Source organism: Notolabrus celidotus, chromosome 4 (assembly GCF_009762535.1).
Source record: "Notolabrus celidotus isolate fNotCel1 chromosome 4, fNotCel1.pri, whole genome shotgun sequence".
NCBI lineage: Eukaryota > Metazoa > Chordata > Actinopteri > Labriformes > Labridae > Notolabrus > Notolabrus celidotus.
The window spans coordinates 39,544,288-39,566,787 of NC_048275.1; the positions used below are offsets into that span (position 1 = coordinate 39,544,288).

Consider the following 22,500-nt stretch of genomic DNA (forward strand, 5'->3'; position numbering starts at 1 on the left):
CGCAGCAGTGAGCAGGTAACCTAGAAATCCTGTTACTGCTGCAGTCCCCTCAGTACAGTTACAGGCTAAAGAAAGTAACAGGACTTCAACAAGAGTAGTTCATGACTGTAACACCACTGTTCAATCAACTCATGTTACAGGCTCAGACCTTCAGAGGTTTACATCTTCCAGAGTCTTGTGTGTGAGGATTTGCTGCTTTCAGCCTCACATGTATCACATGAAGATGTTCAGCAGCATCACACTACTCAGGAAACAAGCTGCCTTCTGCCTCCCTCCAGAGACTACTTTAGGTGCATTTGGAGTTCCGGGGTCTTTTAGCCCCCAGAACTACTTTACCCTGAACTAAAAGGTTCCTGTGCCCCCATTGTTGTCTGCGTTTCGACCGCGGGCTGAAGTCCCGGGTAGATTGTGTAAATCAGGCCAGTGACGTATGGAGAAAAAAAAGTAAAAGCACTACACCACCAGACCAGTAGAGGGCAGTAAAACAAAGAGGAATGCCATTCATCACAGATGACACCATAGAAGCAGACGGACAGGCAGGTATCATTATGAGCAACACAACAGTTAGCCTGTTAGCATGAAGAGACTCAGCTGGTCTGTTTTAGATGGTGCTATTCAACACGGCTTTAAAATCCTTTTGAACTCAAAAAGCCGTGATCGCAGAGATCGACCGGTGTTTTGGTTTAAACAGCGACCCTGTTAACTGGAGACTTTCAGCCGGATGCATCCCTCATAAAAGTCTTTAGACCATCATTAAATATCTGATGAGGATATTTTGAAATCTTAATAAAAACTAATCTAGTTTGCATTCCCAGGAACTCCCTCTGTGTTTCAACAGCTGTGTAAACTCCACAAACACTGACACGTTCAGCTGAAGGTCTCCAGTTTACAGGGTCACTTTTAAAACCGGAACACCGGGAGAGACGCATTCACGGTGGGCTGAGAGAAGACTACTGTTACAAGCTGCTAAATCAAGAGAATCACAGCTTCTTCTTTTGAAAAGTACACACACATACAAAAAAGATAGAACAAATCAAAACTAATGAAAGAAAGAGAAATCAAGAGAATCACAGATGTGTGTGATGTTATTGTGGACGGAGGGCGGAATAAAAACACTGAGGTTAATCTACCAATCAGACACGTTCAGCATTGCAGGCCCTGCCCCCAAAAAGACCCAGGACCTTTGAAAAGTACTACCCCCCTAGCAGGGGCTTTTTAGGGGGGAGATTATCTACCCTGAACTAAATTTAGACCCTGGGTCCTCCGGTTGAAACACACGTTTTTCTTCTGCTGACTGTCTCGGCTGGGACTGACCTGGTTAAATAAAGGTCACATAACATAAATAAATAAAAGAGAGAAACGGCCCTAGAGGGGAGAGTGGCACAGTAACCCAGATCCTGGAGGATCATCATACTGTAGAAGTGCAGAGGAACAACCTGACCACCTTCCTGTGTGTTATGAACTTTATAAAGGCGCTTGACCCGATACACAGGGGGGGTCTGATCAGGACCCTCATCCACCATGGACTCAAGAGCAAAGGTTGTGACCCCGGATAGCACTGCCAGGAGTGTGACCTCCTGGTTTGATGAAAGTATAATTTATTTATTTTATCATTGGACAAAATCTAACCCTGCTCAAGGCGCAGACACCTGACTGCAGCTTGATGATAATACGTACTGAGGGGACGTCAGATTAGAGGATTAACTTATTTTACTGAGGTCTATGATAACTTTATTCACCAATGACTGCAGGTCAGTGAATGCAACAGTCACTCTCCATGCCATGCTCCATGTTCACTCAGTGTTTCATACGTGTGTCATACTTGTTATATACATCACACAGTAGTTACTGAGTGTTTGTCTGTCTCTGCATAGCAAATCAAATAAAATGAGGTGATTCTTTAAACACGTCAACAGAAGGAAACAGTGAAGGTGAAGCAGACTGTCTTCAGCAGAGGAAGATCATCTACGTGTGGTGCCCTGGTACCTGTGGCAGCAGGACCATGCGTGTGTGTTTGATTTGAAATAAACTACAGTGTGTGTGTGTGTGTGTGTGTGTGTGTGTGTGTGTGTGTGTGTGTGTGTGTGTGTGTGTGTGTGTGTGTGTGTGTGTGTGTGTGTGTGTGTGTGTGTGTGTGTGCGTGCTGTAATGAAGATTCACAGAGAGCAGCAGTGTTCTCATCAGTGTGCTCTCAGGGGAGCAGGGTCAGTGCAGACGCTGACTCAGACTGACAGAGAGCACACTTCCTCTTTCACTCCTCAGTCTGAGGACGTGACATCGCTCTATCAAACCCGTGACACCAACATTAACACCTCATCAGCAGCAAGGTCACTTCCTGTCTAAAACAGAAGACCAAATATCAGACACGCTGAGCTGCAGTCTGAGCAGTTATTCTGATTCTACAGACCTCAGATCAGCCCAGTGTTTGAAGTGTGTCACTTCCTGTCAGTAAGCTCCTCACATGCAGAGACCTGACTTTAGAGTCCACCTGAGTTTAAAGGAGGATGCCTTAAATCCACACAGACCCTGACTGCAGCAGGAGACATCGTGGAGGTCACAGCCCTGCTTTCAGATGAGGTCAAAGTTCAATGAACACAGGTCATAATGTCCTTTCACTCAGAGGGAGCAGTTTTTACTGCTTCATGACTCACACACAGTTCATCAGCTCAAAGAGGCTAAACACAGGACTTAAGTCCAGGTCTTGATTCTGATGGTCATCACATAGTAACATTTCATAGCAACAGTTTGTTTTTTCTCTGTGACTGACTGTTTGCTAACAGTCAAACTGAGCACAATTTATTAACACAGCTAAACACAGGACCAAAGAGTGTGCAGGTACCTGGTTCACAGAGGGTGTCTACCACTAGCAGAGCTAGCTCCACCAGCCTTCAGTCCTCCTGACGGGTTATATGTCAGTTTAACCAGACACAGCCTACATACAACTTTATCTCAATTCACTAGATCAACATACTGTTTTATTAAATGTTTACTGTTTTTATTTAATGTTTACTGTTTTTATTTAATGTTTACTAATGTTTACTGTTTTTATTTAATGTTTACTGTTTTTATTAAATGTTTACTGTTTTTATTAAATGTTTACTAATGTTTACTGTTTTTATTACTGTTTTTATTTAATGTTTACTGTTTTTATTAAATGTTTACTGTTTTTATTAAATGTTTACTGTTTTTATTTAATGTTTACTGTTTTTATTAAATGTTTACTAATGTTTACTGTTTTTATTACTATTTTTATTTAATGTTTACTGTTTTTATTAAATGTTTACTGTTTTTATTAAATGTTTACTGTTTTTATTTAATGTTTACTGTTTTTATTAAATGTTTACTGTTTTTATTAAATGTTTACTGTTTTTATTTAATGTTTACTGTTTTTATTTAATGTTTACTGTTTTTATTTAATGTTTACTGTTTTTATTTAATGTTTACTGTTTTATTAAATGTTTACTGTTTTTATTTAATGTTTACTATTTTTATTTAATGTTTACTAATGTTTACTGTTTTTATTACTATTTTTATTTAATGTTTACTGTTTTTATTTAATGTTTACTGTTTTTATTTCATGTTTACTAATGTTTACTGTTTTTATTAAATGTTTACTGTTTTTATTAAATGTTTACTGTTTTTATTTCATGTTTACTGTTTTTATTTAATGTTTACTAATGTTTACTGTTTTTATTAAATGTTTACTGTTTTTATTAAATGTTTACTGTTTTTATTTCATGTTTACTGTTTTTATTAAATGTTTACTGTTTTTATTTAATGTTTACTAATGTTTACTGTTTTTATTAAATGTTTTTATTTAATGTTTACTGTTTTTATTTAATGTTTACTGTTTTTATTAAATGTTTACTGTTTTTATTAAATGTTTACTGTTTTGATTTAATGTTTACTGTTTTTATTAAATGTTTAATGTTTTTATTAAATGTTTACTGTTTTGATTTAATGTTTACTGTTTTTATTAAATGTTTACTGTTTACTGTTTTATTAAATGTTTACTGTTTTTATTAAATGTTTACTGTTTTTATTAAATGTTTACTGATTTTATTAAATGTTTACTGTTTTATTAAATGTTTACTGTTTTCATTTAATGTTTACTGTTTTTATTAAATGTTTACTGTTTTTATTAAATGTTTACTGTTTTTATTAAATGTTTACTGTTTTGATTTAATGTTTACTGTTTTTATTAAATGTTTAATGTTTTTATTAAATGTTTACTGTTTTGATTTAATGTTTACTGTTTTTATTAAATGTTTACTGTTTACTGTTTTATTAAATGTTTACTGTTTTTATTAAATGTTTACTGTTTTTATTAAATGTTTACTGATTTTATTAAATGTTTACTGTTTTATTAAATGTTTACTGTTTTCATTTAATGTTTACTGTTTTTATTAAATGTTTACTGTTTTGATTTAATGTTTACTGTTTTTATTAAATGTTTACTGTTTTTATTAAATGTTTACTGTTTTTATTAAATGTTTACTGTTTTTATTAAATGTTTACTGTTTTTATTTAATGTTTACTGTTTTATTTAGTGTTTGCTGTTTACTCTCTGTGTCTGGACCAGCATGCACTGCAGTGTCCTCTATTAGCAGTTAGCTGTGTTGTAGATGCTGACCTTGTGTTGGTGTTTAAGCTGCTGTTTTAATGAGGATTAAACATAAGAAGACAAAGTAAGTGTACAGGACACACACACACACACACAGCACACACACACACACACACACACACACACACACACACACACACACACACACACACACACACACACACACACACACACACACACACACACACACACAGCAGAGCTCTGGGTCTTACAGTCTTTGTCTCAAACCTGTTTTTAGAGATTTAGACTCTAAGTGACTCTGTCAGAGCCACAGTGTGACTGCAGAACTACAGAGAGCGATTAGGGCCAAAGCAGGAAGAGACTCTGATGACTGAGTTAGATCAGCAAACTGGGTTAAACTGTTAGAGAACTTCCTGTCTGTGTGATGGTCTGACCTCTGTGCTGGGTTCAGACACCTGATGCTGTGCTATCATTAGACTATTATCACTCAGGGTTTAATGTGGTGGCAGGACGTTACTGCCGAGTTAGAGCTCATCATGGAATATTTGGTATAATCATAAACTGAGAATGATTCTGTCCAACAAACTGCATTAATTATTACTACATCATCTTAGCTGTTCATATCAGTCAGCGTTTCAGTGTGTAAAGGATCTTATTTAATAAAACAGAGTGATAAAATGTTTCATGAACCATAACCAAAGATTTTGATTTTAGAGGGCAGGTTAACAGACCAATTAGAGCTGTCCTTTAAAAGACACCCTGCTCTGACTTTACTCACAGCAAGTGGTAAGATTAACATTGATCTAATGTCTGTGCTGTTAATGAGTCAGGAAAAGTCAAGGTGAATTGAGGATGGAGTCAGAATACATTCAGGTTGAAGTCAGGATGAAGTCAGGATAAAGTCAGGATAACATAAGGGTAAAGTCAGGATAACATAAGGGTAAAGTCAGGATAACATAAGGGTGAAGTCAGGATGAAGTCAGGATACAGTCAGGATAAAGTCAGGATGAAGTCAGGATAAAGTAAGGGTGAAATCAGGATTAAGTCAGGATAACAACAGGTTGAAGTCAGGATAAAGTCAGGATAAAGTCAGGATAACATAAGGATGAAGTCAGGATAAAGTCAGGATGAAGTCAGGATAACATAAGGATGAAGTCAGGATAAAGTCAGGATGAAGTCAGGATAACATAAGGATGAAGTCAGGATAAAGTCAGTGTAGGGGCCATAATGTTGATTTTCTATCTTATTCGTTAACCAAGATTATTTCCTTTTTTTATTGCTTACTTCATTTCCGGTTTGGGGTTCATGGGTGTGGTTTACCTTTTATCTACCTGTTCAGTTGGGGGTGGGGCACACACATAGAGGGTGAGTGGGGTTGAGTATTTTTTGTTGACCGCCACCGCCACCGCCACCGCCACCGTCATCGTCATTTTCATTGTTTGTTTCGAACCTTTTTGTTATTGATTTATTTTGAGTGTTTGATAATAAATAGTAAACATACTTTGAACTTTGATTTTGATTTAATGGCAAGACGCGTCGCAAGCACAACCCCATTTAGTCTCTGCGGCACCTTACAAACTGAGCCGCTTCAGTCAGGATGAAGTAAGGGTGAAATATGGATTAAGTCAGGATAACAACAGGTTGAAGTCAGGATAAAGTCAGGATGAAGTCAGGATAACGTAAGGATAATGTCAGGATGAAGTCAGGATGAAGTCAGGATGAAGTAAGGGTGAAATATGGATTAAGTCAGGATAACAACAGGTTGAAGTCAGGATAAAGTCAGGATGAAGTCAGGATAACGTAAGGATAATGTCAGGATGAAGTCAGGATAAAGTCAGGATGAAGTAAGGATAAAGTCAGGAAAACATAAGGGTGAAGTCAGAATGAGGTTAGATTCAGATCAGAATAACGTCAAAATAACGTCAGAATAACATCAGAATAACGTCAGAATAACGTCAGGATAATGTCAGGATAATGTCAGGATAACGCCAGGATAACGTCAGGATAACGTCAGGATAACGTCAGGATAACGTCAGGATAACGTCAGGATTAAGTCAGGGTAAAGTCAGGATAAAATCAGGGTGAATTTTGGGTGAGGTCAGGATAACATCAGTATGAAGTCAGGATGAAGTCAGGTTGAAGTCAGGATAAAATCAAGATTAAGTCAGGATAACATAAGGTTGAAGTCAGGATACAGTCAGGGTGAATTCAGGATAAAATCAAGATTAAGTCAGGATAACATAAGGTTGAAGTCAGGATACAGTCAGGGTGACTTTTGGGTGAGGTCAGGATAACATCAGTATGAAGTCAGGATGAAGTCAGGTTGAAGTCAGGATAGTCAGGATCAAATCAGGGTGAAGTCAGTATTAAGTCAGGGTGAATTCAGGATAAAATCAAGATTAAGTCAGGATAACTTCAGGGTGAAGTCAGGATAAAGTCAGGATAAAGTCAGGATAAAGTCAGGATAAAGTCAAGATTAAGTCAGGTTGAAGTCAGGGTGAAGTCAGGTTGAAGTCAGGGTGAAGTCAGGATAGTCAGGATCAAGTCAGGGTGAAGTCAGGATACAGTCAGAATGAAGTCAGGATAACGTCAGGGTGAGTTCAGGATAAAGTCATGATAATGTCAGGAAAAAGTCAGGATGAAGTAAGGGTGAAGTCAGGATAATATCAGGATAAAGTCAGGATAACTTCAGGATGAAGTCAGGATAAAGTCAGGATAAAGTCAGGATAAAGTCAGGATTAAGTCAGGGTGAAGTCAGGATAAAGTCAGGATTAAGTCAGGGTGAAGTCAAGATAATATCAGGATAAAGTCAGGATAACTTCAGGATGAAGTCAGGATGAAGTCAGGATAAAGTCAGGATAAAGTCAGGATGAAGTCAGGATGAAGTCAGGAGAAAGTCAGGATAAAGTCAGGATTAAGTCAGGATTAAGTCAGGGTGAAGTCAGGATAATATCAGGATAAAGTCAGGATAACTTCAGGATAAAGTCAGGATAAAGTCAGGATTAAGTCAGGTTGAAGTCAGGTTGAAGTCAGGGTGAAGTCAGGATAGTCAGGATCAAGTCAGGGTGAAGTCAGGATAAAATTAGGATGAAGTCAGGATAACGTCAGGGTGAATTCAGGATAAAGTCATGATAATGTTAGGAAAAAGTCATTATTAAGTCAGGGTGAATTCAGGATAAAGTCATGATAATGTTAGGAAAAAGTCAGTATTAAGTCAGGGTGAAGTCAGGATAAAGTCAGGATAACGTCAGTAGAACGTCAGAATAACGTCAGAATAACGTCAGAATAACGTCAGGATAACGTCAGGATAACGTCAGGATAACGTCAGGATAACGTCAGGATAACGTCAGGTTGAAGTCAGTATTAAGTCAGGGTGAAGTCAGGATAACGTCAGGATAACATCAGAATAACGTCAGGATAACGTCAGGATAACGTCAGGATAACGTCAGGATAACATCAGAATAACGTCAGGATAACGTCAGGATAGAGTCAGGTTGAAGTCAGGATTAAGTCAGGGTGAAGTCAGGATAACGTCAGGATAACATCAGAATAACATCAGGATAACGTCAGGATAACGTCAGGATAACGTCAGGATAACGTCAGGATAACATCAGAATAACGTCAGGATAACGTCAGGATAGAGTCAGGTTGAAGTCAGGATTAAGTCAGGGTGAAGTCAGTCCATGATCAGGTCATGTTACTGTGCACAGTGACCCTGTCAGTGCCCTCTGGCTGACAAACCAACAGTAACTCTGTCCCTGATCTCAAAGCCAGTCTGGGTTCAGTCCAGGGTTTTCATCTTTTATGGTTATTAGATATATCTGCTCACAGAGATGACACAACACCTGGTCTAACCTTCCTGTGAAGGTGATTATTGACACACACACTCACACCAATCAGCTGCTGTGATGTCTGATGTCTTAATGTCTTAACTGACACACAGCCGGATACTGTCTGTCCTGCTGGGTCATGGTTTCTGTGTGATGTTTGCTTCACATGTAGGGATTTTACAGAACAGGAGTGTTGTCCTGATCAGTCACACTCACATCCACACCATCTATAGCACAAACACCTGCACAGGTAACCTGATGATGTCACAGTGTGTGTCTGAAGGCTGGGATAGGAGGGTCGTACTGGATCAGCAGCTTCCAGTCCGACTAGCTCACCCGTCTCACTGAAACCAGAGGAACCAGTCAGCTCGACTGGTCTGATGTGGGTCAGTCAGATTCATTGAAAAACACTTGAGACACTCCTTCAAGGCATGAACTGTAAACTACAGAGCTGATCATCTGACAGGGAGGCAGACTTCTCCAGAGGTCATTACAGCTGACAGTCTTTATTCTGACTTTACTGTTTTCAATGATCATGCACATTTTAAAAACAACAAGGTTACCAAAGTTCTGCACAACAAATACAAACAGTAGAAATAAATAACAGTAAAATGTAAAATACAGTACATCAAAAGACAAACAGAGACCGACACAAACTCTCATGCTGTATTAAAAGCCAGGGAGGAAAAGTGAGTTCAAAGACGTGATTTAAAAGGATCCAGGGTGGGTAGCTCATTGCACAGTTTAGGAGCTACCACTGAAGACGCTCGGTCACCCCTCGTCTTTGTCGGCTTTTTGGCACGACGAGACGTGTCTGATCAGCAGACCTCAGTGCTCTGGAGGGGCCTAGATGTGTATGAGGTCAGAGATGTACTGAGGTGCCAGACCATGTAGTGACTTAAAAACAAACATTAAAATCTTAAAAATGAATTCTAAAATGGACAGGGAGCCAGTGGAGGGAGGCGAGAACGGGGCTGATATGTTCATGCTTGCAGGATCCTGTTAAAAGGCCAGCAGCCGCCTTTTGGACTACCTGTAAGCGAGCGAGGGAGGCCTGGTTAATACCAGTGTAAAGTGCATTACAGTAGTCCAAACGGGTCCAGATAAAAGAATGAATCAAGCGCTCAAAATCATTAAAAGATACAACAGATTTAATTTAGGATTAAAGCCTCAGATGATAAAAACTGGTTTGAACTACTGAGTTTATTTGTTTATCAAGTTTTAAATTGCTGTCCATTTTGACGCCAAGGTTTGTGACTGTGGGTTTTACATCTGCAGGGAACCCAGGTCTATAGGAGAGACACCACTGGCTGGACTGGGTCCAAACACCATGACCTCAGTTTAATCTTCATTTGAGTTTAAAAAGTCCTTCAGGCACTCTAGAAGGGGTATCAGGGAGCTCTTATCATTTCTCTTTAGTGGCAGGTAGATTTGGGAGTGGTCTGCATAAAAATGGTAGGAGATGCTTGAAGTAACCCCCCCCCCGAGATCTGAGGTTAAAGGTCTGAATGAGTCTCCAAACTTCAGGCTGTGTCAGCAGCTGATCTGGTCCGGCCTCAGCAGCTGATCTGGTCCGGCCTCAGTTTGTTTTTATGACTGCTGATAAAGAAGGAGAGATGCTGTCCTCACTGTCACTCACGTAGCTGCCTCTTACCTCTTGAACGGTTTCCCCATGTCCTCCTCCTCTCCCGGGCCGTTCTGGTCGTCCTCTGCGGGCCCCCCAGCTCCCCTGCCGGGGCGCTGCTTCAGGTCCGGGTCCAGCGGAGTGCCGGTGCTGTCATGCTCGGGTGTCAGCGAGTTATTCCTCTTTCGCATCACTGGAAACGGGATAAAAAGAAACACACATGAACCGGATCCAAACCGACGGAGGGACGGGCCGAGGATGCGGGCCTGTCAGCGGGGGGGAGGCCGTCAGCTGGCCGGGCGGTGGAGCAGTGAGAGCCGGTTAGGACGGAGCCGAGTCCCCGCTGTGTCTCCAGCTCTGCGCCTGCACTGAGATCCGCAGAGAGCCGCTGAGCAGCACCAAGCTGCCACGGCCAATCACAGCACAGATACCCAACCACGTGGTTTCCTTATGCTGCGTCCACGGCCCCGAGGGAGCGTCGGAGAAACGAGCACCAAAACAAAAAAACGCTTTACGGAAATGGGAAACACTAAACTGGTGCATGATGCCTTTAAGTGCACCTCGTAAAAAATAGTTACATAACAGGAAGTTTATTCTATCTTTTTCTGGAGGTTTTAAGGCAGTCAGCATAAAGAACCAAGTAAGAGAAATATTAGAGTATTAGAGTATTAGATATGCTTATCTTTTACCTCTTTAATTTTGATTTCAATTTTAATTGCTAATGACTTTTTAATAATTGTTACTTTATAGGCTCTTGTTTGCTTTATATATTTCTTTTGCACTTTGTCTACTCTGTTACTGTAACACTTGAATTTCCCTGTTGTGGGACGAGTAAAGGAATGTCTTATCTCTTATTTAGACACAGAGTAGTTTAAATAATTAAACATTTGACTGATCATAATCCCTGTTATTATTAGTTTTTTAGAATAATTTGGGCTTAACTTTGATCTTAACTCTTCTGTTGATTCAAAATGTTAGTCTCATAAAAAGCAGGGTATGGAGCAGATTTAAAGCCTGGTAATACTGACACACAGCAGAGCAACACTACAGGGAAATAATCAGCTGCTTTATACCACTGTGATGATGTTTAACTACTTTAACTACTTTAACTACTGTAAGCTAATATGTCTTCTGTTAACTACTGCAACTATACTGTAACTATACTGTAACTATACTGCAACTATACTGTAACTATACTGTAACTATACTGTAACTATACAGTAACTATACTGTAACTATACTGTAACTATACTGTAACTCCTGTTAACTACTGTAAATTAATATATCTTCTGTTAACTACTTATACTGTAACTATACTTTCTTCAGCATACTAAAGAAAGAGATTGTACTTTTCAAAGAAGAAAGGAAATATTTTAATCTAACTAACTCCAAACTCTAACAAGGCAAATGTCAGCCTCATAGTTTAGGATTTGGGGTGGGTAAGAGGACTTAAAGGGGTCCAGGCCCTCTCTTACCAGCCCTCCAGACCCGCCTCTGTCATCACCCACTGTTTTCAGTTCTGTCTAACCAATGTTTCAGATGTACATCTTCAGCATGCTTCTTTAGATCTGACTCCATTTTTAACAACTTCAGTGTTCGTGTCTGACAGGAGTTCACTCATATTTACCATTTCACAGCCATTGTCATTTCCGGGGTTACTTGAATGTAGCACGAAGCAGAGCCACGAAGTTTACAGCAACACTGAGAAAAATAAAAGCGACAAAGAAAGATTGAACAAATGTCCAGAGAAGCTGCTCTGTTCATGAAAAGCGACTTTAAAACGGGATATCCAGTCCGCTGCAGTTTGACAGAAAACACAGCTCGTGTCTGCAGGCTCTGCTCCTGGGATCCGGCTGCTTCTGAGCATGCGCATTAATGTGTAGTGATCAGACTGGTTCTTTTACCTACTGAACCAATGAAGCACAGTCTTACCTGTTAGATGGGCTGTGGGATGTGTATGTGTGTGGGGGGGGGGTACAATTATGTTGTAAGCTTCATTTCAACCCCTGTGACTCAGATTTTCCCCAACAATTTATATTCCTAACAAAAAAAAGAAAGACACACCAAAGAACAGCACCACAACTACCTTCATTATCCATTCAAGGATTGTCAGTCCTGGATAAAAAATGTAATAATAAATTGATAAGAAATAATCTTAATGAAATACTATTCCCAGGTAGACAGAACAGGAATGATATTCTACACAAATCTGACAAAAAGTCAACGGAAAAATTAAGAACGATGTATGTCACATTCCCCATACCACCCAAAGAAAATATACACACTTTAAAATCATGAACAATATTTACCCTTCTAAAGAATGACTCTGTGCACACTTTAAATGGGAAGACAATTCATGCCCCCTTTGTTAAAATGAAGTTGAGCTGAAGAACCAGGTTTTCTTCTCATGCCAAACTGTGAAAACCTTCTGGACTGTTATCCATGAATCATTAAAAATAAAAATCAAATCCATTCCAAATTCATTTTCAATAAATGACATAACTTTCGGTTTGATATTAAAAAATTAAAGTGATGACATCGGCTGTAACATAATCCTCCATATGTGTTGTTTTTCTAAATGAATTAAAACTGTTCCTAAAATCTTTGAAAGTAATAATAGGACCAAGAGCACTAAATATAAATGGTTCCCCTTAAAGAACTCCTCACTGAACTTAACTTATCTATTTATCAGATAGAAGTGAACACAGTGTGTATACATCTGTAATAGTTGCCATATTTTATTTCATTTTACTTTATTTTATTCTATTCTATTCTATTCTATTCTATTCTATTCTATTTTATTCTATTTTTTATTTTTATTTTATTCTATTCTATTCTGTTCTATTTTATTTTATTTTATTCTATTTTATTTTATTTTATTTTATTTTATCTTATTTTATTTTATTCTATTCTATTCTATTCTATTCTATTCTATTCTATTTTATTTTATTTTATATTATTTCATTTTATTTTATTTTATTTTACCTTTGTCATTGCATTTTGTATTATTGTTATTATATTTTTTAACTATGTTAGTACATTGTTGTTTTCACCTGTCCCGTGTTGTAAGCTGCTGTAACAAAAGAATTTCCCCCAATGGGGAACCAATAATGTCTTATTTTAAGTTGAACTGTAAAATGATTCCCTCTCCTTACTTAACTTATATTATTATTTAATTTCAATGTATGTACAAGTTTCTCATTTACCTTAAAAGAACAACTCAGGCTGTATTGTTTCTGTATCTTTAATGATTGTTTATGTATGATGCTCCATCTGAATGTACCCATTGTTTATTATGTACACTTAGGTTATAGTAAAGTTGGGGGGGGGGGTGCGTGTGTGTGTGTGTGTGTGTGTGTGTGTGTGTGTGTGTGTGTGTGTGTGTGTGTGTGTGTTGGGGGGGGGGGAGTCTGTGACATTTGGAGTTGCTTGTGTTTTCTGTTGGAGTGTGTTTTTCTTCATTGAATCACGTTCATCATACAGCTCTCTTCAGAACACATCATGAGGACATATTCATCCTCTAATTAGAATGAATCCTGATTATGAACAAACGGACGGAAAGCGGTTTAGATCAGAGGTTTGTCCCTGCGCCGTTGCCGTCCTCATGTCACGTGGTCACAACACTGAGATTTTGCCGCGAAACTGCTCCACGGCTGACAAAGACGGATGTGGTTCCTACTTTAGATTGAAGGTTATTACTTTGAGTGTTTCTGCAGTGTGTGTGTGTGTGTTTGTGTGTTGGTGTGTGTGCTGTCAAGATGTTTTGTGAGAAATCCATCGAGTTAATCAGAGAGCTTCACCGGATGAGTGACGGTCAGCTACCTGCCTTTAACGTGAGTAACCCCCGGTGTTTCGGTGAAAGTGGTGACACTGTTAATTGGCGTCTTCCATCCTTTTCCACTTTCGTGATCACAACACTCACAACGTGCGCTGTACCCGGGTCTGACATGATGCTGTGTTGATTTTTGTACCCAGGTCTGACATGAGGCTGTGTTGATGTTTGTACCCGGGTCTGACATGATGCTGTGTTGATGTTTGTACCCGGGTCTGACATGATGCTGTGTTGATATTTGTACCCAGGTCTGACATGATGCTGTGTTGATGTTTGTACCCGGGTCTGACATGCTGCTGTGTTGATGTTTGTACCCGGGTCTGACGTGATGCTGTGTTGATGTGTGTACCCGGGTCTGACATGAGGCTGTGTTGATTTTTGTACCCGGGTCTGACATGAGGCTGTGTTGATTTTGTACCCAGGTCTGACATGAGGCTGTGTTGATGTTTGTACCCGGGTCTGACATGATGCTGTGTTGATGTTTGTACCCGGGTCTGACATGATGCTGTGTTGATATTTGTACCCAGGTCTGACATGATGCTGTGTTGATGTTTGTACCCGGGTCTGACATGATGCTGTGTTGATGTTTGTACCCGGGTCTGACGTGATGCTGTGTTGATGTGTGTACCCGGGTCTGACATGAGGCTGTGTTGATTTTTGTACCCGGGTCTGACATGAGGCTGTGTTGATTTTTGTACCCAGGTCTGACATGAGGCTGTGTTGATGTTTGTACCCGGGTCTGACATGATGCTGTGTTGATGTTTGTACCCGGGTCTGACATGCTGCTGTGTTGATGTTTGTACCCGGGTCTGACATGATGCTGTGTTGATGTTTGTACCCGGGTCTGACGTGATGCTGCTGTGTTGATGTTTGTACCCGGGTCTGACATGATGCTGTGTTGATGTTTGTACCCGGGTCTGACATGATGCTGTGTTGATGTTTGTACCCGGGTCTGACATGATGCTGTGTTGATATTTGTACCCAGGTCTGACATGATGCTGTGTTGATGTTTGTACCCGGGTCTGACATGATGCTGTGTTGATGTTTGTACCCGGGTCTGACGTGATGCTGTGTTGATGTGTGTACCCGGGTCTGACATGAGGCTGTGTTGATTTTTGTACCCGGGTCTGACATGAGGCTGTGTTGATTTTTGTACCCAGGTCTGACATGAGGCTGTGTTGATGTTTGTACCCGGGTCTGACATGATGCTGTGTTGATGTTTGTACCCGGGTCTGACATGATGCTGTGTTGATATTTGTACCCAGGTCTGACATGATGCTGTGTTGATGTTTGTACCCGGGTCTGACATGATGCTGTGTTGATGTTTGTACCCGGGTCTGACGTGATGCTGTGTTGATGTGTGTACCCGGGTCTGACATGAGGCTGTGTTGATTTTTGTACCCGGGTCTGACATGAGGCTGTGTTGATTTTTGTACCCAGGTCTGACATGAGGCTGTGTTGATGTTTGTACCCAGGTCTGACATGATGCTGTGTTGATGTTTGTACCCGGGTCTGACATGATGCTGTGTTGATGTTTGTACCCAGGTCTGACATGATGCTGTGTTGATGTTTGTACCCAGGTCTGACATGATGCTGTGTTGATGTTTGTACCCGGGTCTGACATGATGCTGTGTTGATGTTTGTACCCGGGTCTGACATGATGCTGTGTTGATGTTTGTACCCAGGTCTGACGTGATGCTGCTGTGTTGATGTTTGTACCCGGGTCTGACATGATGCTGTGTTGATGTTTGTACCCAGGTCTGACATGATGCTGTGTTGATGTTTGTACCCAGGTCTGACATGATGCTGTGTTGATGTTTGTACCCAGGTCTGACATGATGCTGTGTTGATGTTTGTACCCGGGTCTGACATGATGCTGTGTTGATGTTTGTACCCAGGTCTGACATGATGCTGTGTTGATGTTTGTACCCAGGTCTGACATGATGCTGCTGTGTTGATGTTTGTACCCGGGTCTGACATGATGCTGTGTTGATGTTTGTACCCAGGTCTGACATGATGCTGTGTTGATGTTTGTACCCAGGTCTGACATGATGCTGTGTTGATGTTTGTACCCGGGTCTGACATGATGCTGTGTTTATGTTTGTACCCAGGTCTGACATGATGCTGTGTTGATGTTTGTACCCAGGTCTGACATGATGCTGTGTTGATGTTTGTACCCGGGTCTGACATGATGCTGTGTTGATGTTTGTACCCAGGTCTGACGTGATGCTGCTGTGTTGATGTTTGTACCCAGGTCTGACATGATGCTGTGTTGATGTTTGTACCCAGGTCTGACATGATGCTGTGTTGATGTTTGTACCCAGGTCTGACATGATGCTGTGTTGATGTTTGTACCCGGGTCTGACATGATGCTGTGTTGATGTTTGTACCCAGGTCTGACGTGATGCTGCTGTGTTGATGTTTGTACCCAGGTCTGACATGATGCTGTGTTGATGTTTGTACCCAGGTCTGACATGATGCTGTGTTGATGTTTGTACCCAGGTCTGACATGATGCTGTGTTGATGTTTGTACCCGGGTCTGACATGATGCTGCTGTGTTGATGTTTGTACCCAGGTCTGACATGATGCTGCTGTGTTGATGTTTGTACCCAGGTCTGACATGATGCTGTGTTGATGTTTGTACCCGGGTCTGACATGATGCTGTGTTGATGTTTGTACCCAGGTCCTGACATGATGCTGCTGTGTTGATGTTTGTACCCAGGTCTGACATGATGCTGCTGTGTTGATGTTTGTACCCGGGTCTGACATGATGCTGCTGTGTTGATGTTGTACCCAGGTCTGACATGATGCTGTGTTGATGTTTGTACCCAGGTCTGACATGATGCTGTGTTGATGTTTGTACCCGGGTCTGACATGATGCTGTGTTGATGTTTGTACCCGGGTCTGACATGATGCTGTGTTGATGTTTGTACCCGGGTCTGACATGATGATGCTGTGTTGATGTTTGTACCCGGGTCTGACATGATGCTGTGTTGATGTTTGTACCCGGGTCTGACATGATGCTGCTGTGTTGATGTTTGTACCCGGGTCTGACATGATGCTGTGTTGATGTTTGTACCCAGGTCTGACATGATGCTGCTGTGTTGATGTTTGTACCCAGGTCTGACATGATGCTGTGTTGATGTTTGTACCCAGGTCTGACATGATGCTGCTGTGTTGATGTTTGTACCCGGGTCTGACATGATGCTGTGTTGATGTTTGTACCCGGGTCTGACATGATGCTGTGTTGATGTTTGTACCCGGGTCTGACATGATGCTGTGTTGATGTTTGTACCCGGGTCTGACATGATGATGCTGTGTTGATGTTTGTACCCGGGTCTGACATGATGCTGTGTTGATGTTTGTACCCGGGTCTGACATGATGCTGTGTTGATATTTGTACCCAGGTCTGACATGATGCTGTGTTGATGTTTGTACCCGGGTCTGACATGATGCTGTGTTGATGTTTGTACCCGGGTCTGACGTGATGCTGTGTTGATGTGTGTACCCGGGTCTGACATGAGGCTGTGTTGATTTTTGTACCCGGGTCTGACATGAGGCTGTGTTGATTTTTGTACCCAGGTCTGACATGAGGCTGTGTTGATGTTTGTACCCAGGTCTGACATGATGCTGTGTTGATGTTTGTACCCGGGTCTGACATGATGCTGTGTTGATGTTTGTACCCAGGTCTGACATGATGCTGTGTTGATGTTTGTACCCAGGTCTGACATGATGCTGTGTTGATGTTTGTACCCGGGTCTGACATGATGCTGTGTTGATGTTTGTACCCGGGTCTGACATGATGCTGTGTTGATGTTTGTACCCAGGTCTGACGTGATGCTGCTGTGTTGATGTTTGTACCCGGGTCTGACATGATGCTGTGTTGATGTTTGTACCCAGGTCTGACATGATGCTGTGTTGATGTTTGTACCCAGGTCTGACATGATGCTGTGTTGATGTTTGTACCCAGGTCTGACATGATGCTGTGTTGATGTTTGTACCCGGGTCTGACATGATGCTGTGTTGATGTTTGTACCCAGGTCTGACATGATGCTGTGTTGATGTTTGTACCCAGGTCTGACATGATGCTGCTGTGTTGATGTTTGTACCCGGGTCTGACATGATGCTGTGTTGATGTTTGTACCCAGGTCTGACATGATGCTGTGTTGATGTTTGTACCCAGGTCTGACATGATGCTGTGTTGATGTTTGTACCCGGGTCTGACATGATGCTGTGTTTATGTTTGTACCCAGGTCTGACATGATGCTGTGTTGATGTTTGTACCCAGGTCTGACATGATGCTGTGTTGATGTTTGTACCCGGGTCTGACATGATGCTGTGTTGATGTTTGTACCCAGGTCTGACGTGATGCTGCTGTGTTGATGTTTGTACCCAGGTCTGACATGATGCTGTGTTGATGTTTGTACCCAGGTCTGACATGATGCTGTGTTGATGTTTGTACCCAGGTCTGACATGATGCTGTGTTGATGTTTGTACCCGGGTCTGACATGATGCTGTGTTGATGTTTGTACCCAGGTCTGACGTGATGCTGCTGTGTTGATGTTTGTACCCAGGTCTGACATGATGCTGTGTTGATGTTTGTACCCAGGTCTGACATGATGCTGTGTTGATGTTTGTACCCAGGTCTGACATGATGCTGTGTTGATGTTTGTACCCGGGTCTGACATGATGCTGCTGTGTTGATGTTTGTACCCAGGTCTGACATGATGCTGCTGTGTTGATGTTTGTACCCAGGTCTGACATGATGCTGTGTTGATGTTTGTACCCGGGTCTGACATGATGCTGTGTTGATGTTTGTACCCAGGTCTGACATGATGCTGCTGTGTTGATGTTTGTACCCAGGTCTGACATGATGCTGCTGTGTTGATGTTTGTACCCGGGTCTGACATGATGCTGCTGTGTTGATGTTTGTACCCGGGTCTGACATGATGCTGTGTTGATGTTTGTACCCAGGTCTGACATGATGCTGTGTTGATGTTTGTACCCGGGTCTGACATGATGCTGTGTTGATGTTTGTACCCGGGTCTGACATGATGCTGTGTTGATGTTTGTACCCGGGTCTGACATGATGATGCTGTGTTGATGTTTGTACCCGGGTCTGACATGATGCTGTGTTGATGTTTGTACCCGGGTCTGACATGATGCTGCTGTGTTGATGTTTGTACCCGGGTCTGACATGATGCTGTGTTGATGTTTGTACCCAGGTCTGACATGATGCTGCTGTGTTGATGTTTGTACCCAGGTCTGACATGATGCTGTGTTGATGTTTGTACCCAGGTCTGACATGATGCTGCTGTGTTGATGTTTGTACCCGGGTCTGACATGATGCTGTGTTGATGTTTGTACCCGGGTCTGACATGATGCTGTGTTGATGTTTGTACCCGGGTCTGACATGATGCTGCTGTGTTGATGTTTGTACCCGGGTCTGACATGATGCTGTGTTGATGTTTGTACCCAGGTCTGACATGATGCTGCTGTGTTGATGTTTGTACCCGGGTCTGACATGATGCTGCTGTGTTGATGTTTGTACCCGGGTCTGACATGATGCTGCTGTGTTTATGTTTCAGGAGGATGGACTGCGGCAGGTTCTGCAGGAGATGGAGGCCCTGTATGAGCAGAACCAGACTGATGTGTGAGTCCTGACACAGATCAGAGGAGGTCACTCTCCCTCCTCTTCATCATATAAACAGAGATGTTGATTCTTTATTAACATGTCAGAGAAGGTGCTGTGTTTATAAGATCTAAGTCCTGGTTGAAGCAGATGAAACATGTGTAACGGTGATTAATGTCCAGAGTCCATCAGAGACTGCAGCACACATGATCCAGACTGAACGTTTACAGGACCTGTCAGCTGAAGATACACATCTGATCTGTGTGTGTGTGTGTGTGTGTGTGTGTGTGTCTCTCTCTGTCTCTCTCTCTCAGTAATGAAGCGAAGGCGGAAGGTCGAGCTGATTTGATTCCCTCCATCAAACTGCGTCACTGCTGCCTGCTGAGGAACCAACGCTGCATCACAGCCTACCTGTAACCACCTCACACACACAGAAACACATATACACACAGAAACACACACACATACACATACAGACACACACACTAGGGGTGTCCTGATCCGATATTGATATCTGATATCGGTCCGATATCGGCCTGCATCTAAAATCTCTGCTATAAGCAGTCCAGTCCAGACTCCGCTCCAGCACTTCTATCCAGCAGTGCACGGGTCCAGCATGGAGATCCCACGTGATCACAACAACAGCCTGTGCTATGAGTAGGAGTGATGTCGGCCGTGTGGCAGTATTTTCGTTTAAGTCCAAAAAAGACGTTGCAGCTGAATGCAAAACTTGTCATGCACAGGTTTCCTGTGGTGGCACAGAACCGGGGAAGTTTAATACGACCCACCTCAACTCGAATTTGATTTAACCTTTAATTAACCAGATAAAAGACCCATTGAGATCCAGACCTCTTTCACAAGGGTGACCTTGCCAAGAGAGGCAGCAACACACATAGTAAAAAAAAAACAGACAGATAACAACGACAACAAACATTAAAATATAAAACACAAGGAATTTGATCAAATAAAGTGCAGAAGTTATTTTACAGTAACAATTTAAGAACACAGGCACTGCTTGAAGGATTTCCGTTGTCATTTTCTTAAGATAGAGCGGAAAGCTTCCAATGAAACAAATGCTGACAGTTTCAGTTCAGATTGGAGGACATTCCAAGCAGAGGGGGCAGAGACACTGAAGGCTTTTTTTCCCGTTTCAGTTCAAACACGAGGAGTAGAAAGATGCAAAATGTCATTTGATCGTAGGGCATAACGGCTTCCAGTTCTCTGGAGAAAAGTGCATAAATAAGTAGGAGCCAAGCCAAGAAGAGCCTCATAAACCAGAGTCATCCAGTGTGTATATCTCCTTACATGTAAGGAAGGCATGCCAGCTTTAGTGTACAGTTCTCAGTGGTGGGTATGGCGTCTACAACCAGTGATAAACCTCAGAGCACAGTGGTAGACCGGAGCCAAGGTCTGCAGGAAGCTGGATGAATCACACATAACACAACATCGCCATAATCAAGTACAGGCAAGAAAGTATCTGACATCAGGAGCGTCCGAGCTCTGAGGGAGAAACATGACTTGTTTCTGTAATAGATACCGAGCTTCACTTTTCATTTAGAGATCAGGTTTTTGACATGCACTTTGAATGAAAGGTCTCCATCAATAATTAGTCCCAGGTACTTGTAACTGGTGACCAGCTCTAAAGTTTTACCCTGCACAGTTCTAATTGAGGGGATACCCTCCGAGGGAACAGATGCATTTGAAAAAAGCATTAGTTTGGATTTTTCCATTTTTTTCATTTGAAGCAACATCACAAAAAACAACATGAGAATGTTCACAAGCTTCCTCTGTGAGGCTGCTATTGAACGTAAGAACAATCCTTTACATTACTGGAGAGCAGGCTGAGTTCTTATCTGAGGGGCTCAGTGTTAGCTTGGTCTCTACCTGCAGCAGGTGTGCTTTATGAACCAGCTCTCCCCACCTCCATGCATCTGTCTCATCTTCATTGAGGATTTTACCCCCGGTGTGTGTTAGTGACAAAGACACAACCGGGGGACGTCTGATTAATATTTAATATTTGACGTTTTTGCCGCTCTCACCATAAAAAGCTCCTCGTCTACAGCTTGATTTAATCCAGTTTGGTGAAACATCACACACATTTAGTAAGTTTGGATCAACTCCTTGTCATCAAAGATGCAGATGCATTTCAGAGTGCCATGAACTGACTGTCAAGTGCGCCTGTCACTGCAAGGTGCATTCAGGGACCGTCGTAAAAGTGCAATACAACCCTTCTATTGTGTCCATGGCATTTTTATTTGAATCAAGAGAATCAAAATATCTTCATAGTGGTCACATCAATAATGTTGTCTTTTGACTTTTAAGCAGTGAGAGGCTGAATCATTTAACTTCAGATATTAAGGGCCGTCTGTGGCTCAGTGGGTAGAGTCGGTCGTCTAGCAATCAGAAGGTTGGCGGTTTGATCCCAGCTCCTGCAGTCACATGTCGAAGTGTCCTTGAGGAAGACACTGAACCCCGAATTGCTACTGCTGTTGTTCAGAGGTGTTTGAATGTGAACGAATGAGATTAGCTAATACTGATGGTCCCTTATTAAATAGCAGCATCACTCACCATCAGTGAGTGAATGGGTATGAATGGGTGAATGTGACGAGTAGTGTAAAAGTGCTTTGAGTGGTCAGACAGACTAGAAAAGTGCTTTATAAGTACAAGTCCATTTACCATTTACCATTTACCATTTACCATATTACACAGAAGTGTTTGATTCATTGTTCTCTGTTTGAGTAATATCACTTGATCAAGCCTTTTCTAACATTCCACACTACAAAAGAATGAATACAAGTGTCTATGATTACTGTATGATCAGATCAGAACAATATCAACACACACAAACACACACAAACACACACAAACACACACAATCACACACACATAAACACACACATACACACACACACACACACACACACACACATAAACACACATAAACACACACATACACACACAAAAACACAAACATAAACACACACAAACACACACATA

At 41.5% G+C, this 22,500-nt stretch overlaps 2 protein-coding genes across 3 annotated transcripts in view; one reads left to right on the forward strand and one right to left on the reverse strand.

Moving 5' to 3' along the window:
- abhd12 (abhydrolase domain containing 12, lysophospholipase) overlaps nucleotides 1-11,903 on the reverse strand; it is a 29,639-nt gene extending 17,736 nt beyond the window's left edge. Inside the window, exons 1-2 of one of the 2 annotated variants that reach the window (XM_034682579.1) lie at nucleotides 11,667-11,903; nucleotides 10,070-10,232 (exon numbers count right to left, since the gene is read on the reverse strand). In XM_034682579.1, the coding sequence (XP_034538470.1) occupies nucleotides 10,070-10,230 (161 nt within the window). In that variant the 5' untranslated portion in view covers nucleotides 10,231-10,232; nucleotides 11,667-11,903. Of the gene's footprint in view, nucleotides 1-10,069; nucleotides 10,432-11,666 lie in introns of those variants that run through there. The other variant, XM_034682578.1, reaches the window with a different exon arrangement.
- Nucleotides 11,904-13,625: 1,722 nt separating this feature from the next.
- gins1 (GINS complex subunit 1 (Psf1 homolog)) overlaps nucleotides 13,626-22,500 on the forward strand; it is a 12,554-nt gene continuing 3,679 nt past the window's right edge. Inside the window, exons 1-3 of the mRNA XM_034681904.1 lie at nucleotides 13,626-13,872; nucleotides 19,460-19,524; nucleotides 19,818-19,916. Coding sequence (XP_034537795.1) covers nucleotides 13,798-13,872; nucleotides 19,460-19,524; nucleotides 19,818-19,916 — 239 coding nt within the window. The 5' untranslated portion in view covers nucleotides 13,626-13,797. The remainder of the gene's footprint in view (nucleotides 13,873-19,459; nucleotides 19,525-19,817; nucleotides 19,917-22,500) is intronic.